Consider the following 7407-nt stretch of genomic DNA (forward strand, 5'->3'; position numbering starts at 1 on the left):
CTCTCTCTAGCCTTTTCCCCACAGCTCTGCCTGTGATACATATTGCTGACATCCCCTCCTCTCCCACACTTGGTCCATCTCTTCCTCCACCCATCCTTCAATCCTCTTCCTCCCCTTCTCTCTGACTATTTTCCTTCTCCATCACTATAAATACCCTTCTGCCTACTCTATTCACCTCCTCCTCATCCCCATCTGACCATCTCATTGCCCTGTCAGCCGAAATGTACCATGTCCTTCTCTTTGCTCATCTCCTCCTCCTCTCTGACTCTCTCTTCTGCCCTCACTGCATGTCTGCTTATTTCCTCCTGCACCACACTCTCTGCACACATCCCCTTCTGTCAGGGGGTGCTCTGTCCATTTCCTCAACCCCCCCCCCCCAATCTCTGTCCATCTTCCCCGTTGTCTCCATGCATCTCCTGTGTCCACTTCCTATTTCCATCTTATCCTCATCCTCGTCCCCCCCTCTCTCCCTCACCATTTCCTTCTCCCCCCTCTCTCTGACACCCCCCCTATTCTCTTTGCATGTACTCCTGCCCAACCCTCTATGTCCACCCTCTCTTGGCCCTTCACACACACAAAAATTATCCATTACTTCCCCTCGCCCCCCCCCCCCCCCTCTCTCTCTCTCTCTCTCTGTTCAGCTGCACAAATCTGCATACGTAGTGCCACAGGTATGCCAATACGACTCGTGCCTTCTTGCCTCTACTTCTGTCCATATCCTCCCATCCTTCTCTCTGTTGTTTCCTCCTTTCCTCCTCTCTGTCCAACAGCTCGTGCCTCCTCCTTCCCATATCCATTCCCTCCAGTCCCTTCTCTCTGTCCATTTCTACCTCTATCCATCTTAATCTTCCCCCTGCCATGCCCATACATACATGTAGCTCATAAAAAACAGGTCGATAAAGCAGACCGATACTACTCCCACAACACTCCTGTCATGCAGGGCACCCTACACATTAGGGGCTTCAAAATCTTTATTGCCCCAGATGTATAGGCTGCCATGCAAAGCAGGTTAAAAAAGCTGGCAGATACTTCTACAACACAACACACCAGTTAAAATGCAGGGCAGCCTACAGGCTGGGGTCTGAAAAACCGTTTCTTGGCCTTCTTGTGTAGGTTGCCCTGCAAAGCAGGTTGGTATGGCAAGCTGAGGCTGTTCCCACACAACATGCCTGTCGTGCAGGGCAGCCTGCATGGGTGGGGGTGGAAAAAACATGTTTTTGGCACTATCTCTGCTTCTATGAGAGGTAGGATGTCGTCATCACCATGGTACCAATACTCCTGAAGTATGGTCTTGGTGTGCCAAATTTAGCTGAAATTGATTAAGGGATTTCATATAAATAATGTTGACACTGGCATAGCTAATGTATATTAGCCTTTTCTCTGTGGCTATGCTCATGTCAACATTTGACACATATATTGCATACATCTCCTCCTCCCTCCCCCTTCTCCATGTTCACTTCTTCCTCCCCCATGTCTCTGTCCATCTCATTCTCCCACCTCTATCCATCTCCTCCTCCACAACCTCTCTGTCTCTGCATATCCTCCTCCCTTCTCTCTGTCTATCTCTTACACATACTACTGCCACAATATGACTGTCATGCTGGGCAGCCTACAGATCAGGGGCTTGACGACCACTTTTTTCCACTGACTTACAGACAGTTCTGCAATGAACATCGGTAAGGCAGGCCACTTCATCCACATCTACATCTACGTGATTACTCTGCTATTCACAATAAAGTGCCTGGCAGAGGGTTCAATGAACCACTTTCAAGCTGTCTCTCTACCATTCCACTCTCGAACGGCATGCGGGAAAAACGAGCACTTAAATTTTTCTGTGCCAGCCCTGATTTCTCTTATTTTATCGTAATGATCATTTCTTCCTATTTAAGTGGGTATCAACAGAATGTTTTTGCAATCAGAGGAGAAAACTGGTGATTGAAATTTCATGAGAAGATTCTGTCACAACAAAAAACGCCTTTGTTTTAATGATTGCCACTCCAATTCACGTATCATGTCTGTGACACTATCTCCCCTATTTTGTGATAATACATAATGAGCTGCTCTTCTTTGTACTTCTTCAGTCTCATCTGTTAGTCCCACCTGATGTGGATCCCACTCCGAACAGCAATACTCCAGAATATGGCAGACAAGCATGGTGTAAGCAGTCTCTTTAGTAGACCTGTTGCACTTTCTAAGTGTTCTGCCAATGAATCACAGTCTTTGGTTTGCTCCACCCACAATATTATCTATGTGATCATTCCAATTTAGGTTATTTGTAATTGTAATCCCTAAGTATTTAGTTGTACAGCCTTCAGAAATTTAGCTGATTTCTTTTAGTACTCACATGAATAACTTCACACTTTTCCTTATTCTAGGTCAATTGACACTTTTCGCACCATACAGATATCTTATCTAAATCATTTTGCAAGTTGTTTTGATCATCTGATGACTTTACAAGACGGTAAATGACAGCATCATCTGCAAACAATCTAAGACAGCTACTCAGATTGTCTCCTATGTCACACACACACACACACACACACACACACACACACACACACTAGCCTTTACCCCATGGCTTTGCTTCCACACATGTTCGACATGTCTCCTCCTCATCCCTGTGTCCACTGCTATGTCCCCCCCCTCTCTGTCCACCTCATCATCCCACCTTCCCAACTCTACCTGTCCATTTCCTCCTCCCCTCCCCTCTCTCTCTGTCTGTCTCTTCATCTCCCCTTCTCCTCTGGGCCCTCTCTCTGACCATATCCTCACCACTCCCTTCTCTGTCCATATGCTCACAACCCCTCTCTATGTCCATCTCCTCCTATCCCCCTCTCTGCCTGTACCCCAATCCTCTCTGTCCATTCACTCCTCTCCCCCCCCCCCTCTCTGTCCACCACATTCTCCCCCTCTCTGTCTCTCCCTTCCTCCTCCCTCCCTTTCCCCATCTATCACCCCAGCCCCATTTCTTCCTTCCAATGCCTCCAGCTTCCTTCTCCCCATCCTTCCTTCCTGCCCCCCCCCTCTGTCCTCCTTTCCTCTATCCATATCAACCTTTCCCCATCTGTGCCCATCAGCATGCATAGTCCCTCCAAATACAGTCTGATACTACTTCCAAAACATTCCTGTCATTCAGGGTAGCCTGCAGCATGTACTGAAGTAACACATATTTGCCCTTACCTCTGTTTCTATGGGAACTAAGAGCTTCTAGCCGTCTCCTCCACCTCCCAGACTCTGTCTGTCTCTCTCTGTCAAACTCCTCCCTCCCCGTCTCTCTCTGACCATTTCCTCATGCCCTTCTCTCTGACCATCCCTCCCAACCTGTCTCTCCATCCCCTCTCTCTCTGGCTATCTTCTACCCCTACTTCTCTATTACCTTCACCCTCTTTCTTTGCCCATTCATCCTTCTCTGTCTCACTGTTCATCTTTTCCTCCCCCCCCCCCCTCACTACTAATCTTCTCCTCCTCCCTTTCTGTATTCATCTATTCTCACACATGTGTCTGTCCATCTCCTCTTCCCCACTTCCTTTCTCTTCCAGTCTCATCATCTCCTCCTCTCTCTCTCCTTGTCCATCTCCTATGCCCCTCTTTCTAACCATATTACCCTCACCACTCTCTCTGTCCCTCTTCTCCTCCACCCTTATGCTTATCCATGTTCATCTGCACACTTAGCCTTTAGAAGCCATGCTGATACTACCCACACAACATTTCTCATCCTCTTTCTCTTTGTCCTTGCTCTCCCTCTGCCCATCTCTCAACCTGAAACCTCTCCCTGCCAATACCTTCCTCCGCCCTTCTCCCTGCACCTCATCCTCCCCCCTCACACTAACCCCCCACCCCCGTCTCTCTGCTCAGCCATTTCAATCTGCATGTGCAGCCCCTGAAAGACATGCCGGTGGTACCCATACAACATGCCTGTTGTGCAGGGCAGCTTCTTTCCCTTTTTAAATTTTCTAACCTACCTGCCCGATTAAGGGATCTGACATTCCACACTCCGATCCGTAAAACGCCAGTTTTCTTTCTCCTGATAACAACGTCCTCCTGGGTAGTCCCCGCCCCGAGATCCGAATGGGGGACTATTTTACCTCTGGAATATTTTACCCAAGAGGACGCCATCACCATTAACCATACAGTAAAGCTGCATGCCCTCGGGAAAAATTACGGCTGTAGTTTCCCCTTGCTTTCAACCTTCGCAGTACCAGCACAGCAAGGCCGTTTTGGTTAATGTTGCATGGCCAGATCAGTCAATCATCCAGACTGTTGCCCCTGCAACTACTGAAAAGGCTGCTGCCCCTCTTCAGGAACCACGCGTTTGTCTGGCCTCTCAACAGATACCCCTCCGTTGTGGTTGTACCTACGGTATGGCTATCTGTATTGCTGAGGCACGGAAGCCTCCCCACCAACGGCAAGGTCCATGGTTCATTGGGGGGGGGGGGGGGGGGGGTGTGTGTAATATTAGTTAGTTTTATGTTCCATGAATCATTTTGCACGACAGATTTTAATTATGTGGAATGAGTCATTTTACATTCATATCACAAATTAATTTGTTCATATGGTTAAATTCTCAACATTCCCAATTCTTTTTCAAAAAGAAGATACACAGATGTTCTGAGTTAGTAAGTACTATCCAGCACATTTCAAACATTACAGAAATAGAAATTCTTCAGCAGGGTAGGAGGAGTTGCCAAGGACAAACTTTCTCATTTTGTTTACAAATTTTACTTTGCTTTGGATCCATATTAATCCTTAATTTCCATATAGATGGCTAGTTATAAGTCATATAGAGAACATGAATACAAAATTGGTCTATTACAGCACACAGGCTGTCTGCTATGAGATTTTTACCTAACAGAATTTCATTTATAGCCTTGTTATTCCATGCAGAACCAATAAAATTATACTGTCAGCAATATTATTGTCACATAGTACTATTATTTTCATTGTTGAGATAGGAAAAGAATAGCAACAATGAGTTTATAATGGGTCACTGTTGTTATTCTCATTTGTGGCAGTCTTAGCTTGTATTTCTGAGCATAAGGTTACAGTGTGCAAGGAGTTTTAAAGGATTAAAAATACTGATAATCCAGATGATCTTTGTGACTAAGATTGCAACATGTACAATTTGTGATATGATGAAGATGAAAACAATAATGTTGAAATTATTGAAGAAGTTGTCGATGTCATAGAAATGAGTGAAATGCATCAAATAACAGATCTATCAGTGTAAGAAAATTTAGCAGAAGATGACACCACGGAAGAAGATCCAACTCTTTCAGGTAGCCTTTGTTCAAATCTAGAAGTGGTCTAGCATGACATTCTACACTCTTCCGTTAACATAGAGGCCAGTTCAAAATATTGTTCGACAAAAGCCTGAACTTATACATGGCAGTAAAACTATAGATTCAATTACAAATGTATGTGCACTCGTTCTTCCTGAAAACATGCTCGGCAGTACACGTACGTGAATTAATGAAAAAGTCAAGAAGTATTTCATATAGGCCTACACAAATAATTGCACCCAGAACAATCAAAAGAATAGCACACAACAAATCAGCAGTTGCTGGCATTTATTTCCATACTCCTGGAAGGAAAGACTGGTGTTTCCAAGCTATGGACTAACCACCCATCTTCTTGAAATCCATGTTTCACGGCTGTTAAGTCAAGTACTAGTTTTCAACGATTATCAACTGTTTTTAAGTTTGATGACATAAGAACTTGCAACATTAGAATTGCAAATATAAATGACAAGCTTGAGGTAATAAGAGAGGTTTCTGATATTTTTGTGAATGCATGCATAAAGAATTACAGCCTATTGAGTATCTTGCTGTTGATTAAAACTGGCAGCTTTCTATGGTAGCTGCCATTTTGAGTGTATATGACATTGAAACCAGGAATAAAAATTTGGGTATTGCAAATGCTAAAAATGGAAATGTATGTAATTTGTAATTATGTATATGCATGAAGGACAACCAGAGAGAAGTAAATCGAGGGCAATGTGTTGTGCTGTATATGGCTAGACCATATTTTCAGTTCAGTTCAGAAGATATATTTTCACTTACATACCACTACCTGAAATAGTGTTGGATAACGACTTAGCATTAGTTGGAACTCTTGGAGCAAATAAAAGAGAAATACCACAAGAGTTTTGGTCTAATGCAACACAAGAGAAACGTTCCAAAGAAAAACAAGTATCTTTTCTTGCTTTCGAACCAACACCATGACGACTCTGCGGATTAAAATGAAAACAGTACTATTAATTGCTCACTATAACGAGTCTAAAGGAGTATATACGGTGATATGAAGACAAGACAATACAGCTATGTATGTAAAGCAAATCATTGGCTGTACCAAATATTTATGGAAATTGTGGACATCACAGCTCTCAATGCATATATTCTGTGGTCACAAAAAACATCCAGGCAGGCAGAAACATTCCAAAAGGAGGAGGCCATTCAAGCTACTGGAACTGAAACAATGAAGATATATTCTACTAAGGTATCAAAGACGAGGCTTCTGTCTGAGAAATGAAGACTGGAAAGCTACATTCATGTGCATAAAATGCAATAAAACAGTGTATCAAAACCAATAAGAGAAACAACTGGGACAAAATGTTTTCAGTGTTAAAAGTGTTGTTCTGTCCTGTTAGCAAAGTGATCTAGGATACCAAAAATCTGTATGCGTGGACAATAAACTGTTGTCCCGAAAAACTACCTGTGAAACGAGAAATCTTATCAAACAGATGCTGAGTAATAAAACAATTACGTCGGATAACTTTCTAAAATGCCACTCGCTTGCCTAGAATTTTATAACCTATCTAAATTTAGGATGTAGCTTTTCTACGATTCCAAGAGTTCGGGCTGCTGCTGCTGCTCAAGCTTAAGTTTGCTGCTTCTTCGGAAGGGCGGTAGCACATAAAATAATTGCGTACCTCGGAGTAAACATAACCTTGCATTTTTTCCATATATTTAAATTGGTACTTACGACATATTGAGGATACTCGAACATATATGTCATTTCACAGCCATTTTCTTCAAAATCTACTAAAAAGTTACGAATGCCGATGCAGAAAATCATAAATACGGCTAAGGATAAGATTACGAAGGCGTTCACTGCAGCCATAACTTATCTCCTGCAGAAAGGGATGACACGTTACAAAAACTTCTCCTTGTTTGACACTGTTCATTTTCTTTCACAGCATACAGTACAGTAATAAACACAAATGATATTTCCATTTATTTTATCGCTGTAAATATACATCTTCACCCGGCACGCCGGCAATTGCGCGTCCAGCGCCTTGTAGTACAACCAAATAAAGTTCGAATCGCCGCCTGTGAAAATTTTTTTGTTCCATCGGAAAGCAGTTGGTGTTTTTGTTTTTTATTTAATTATTTAATGAAAAATAGTTTC

At 43.2% G+C, this 7407-nt stretch overlaps 1 protein-coding gene across 1 annotated transcript in view; it reads right to left on the reverse strand.

Moving 5' to 3' along the window:
• LOC126162565 (GPI inositol-deacylase) overlaps window positions 1-7314 on the reverse strand; it is a 166907-nt gene extending 159593 nt beyond the window's left edge. Inside the window, exon 1 of the mRNA XM_049919153.1 lies at window positions 6982-7314. Coding sequence (XP_049775110.1) covers window positions 6982-7119 — 138 coding nt within the window. The 5' untranslated portion in view covers window positions 7120-7314. The remainder of the gene's footprint in view (window positions 1-6981) is intronic.
• Between the last annotated feature and the right edge of the window lie 93 nt (window positions 7315-7407).

Source organism: Schistocerca cancellata, chromosome 2 (genome assembly GCF_023864275.1).
Source record: "Schistocerca cancellata isolate TAMUIC-IGC-003103 chromosome 2, iqSchCanc2.1, whole genome shotgun sequence".
In the NCBI taxonomy this organism is placed as follows: domain Eukaryota; kingdom Metazoa; phylum Arthropoda; class Insecta; order Orthoptera; family Acrididae; genus Schistocerca; species Schistocerca cancellata.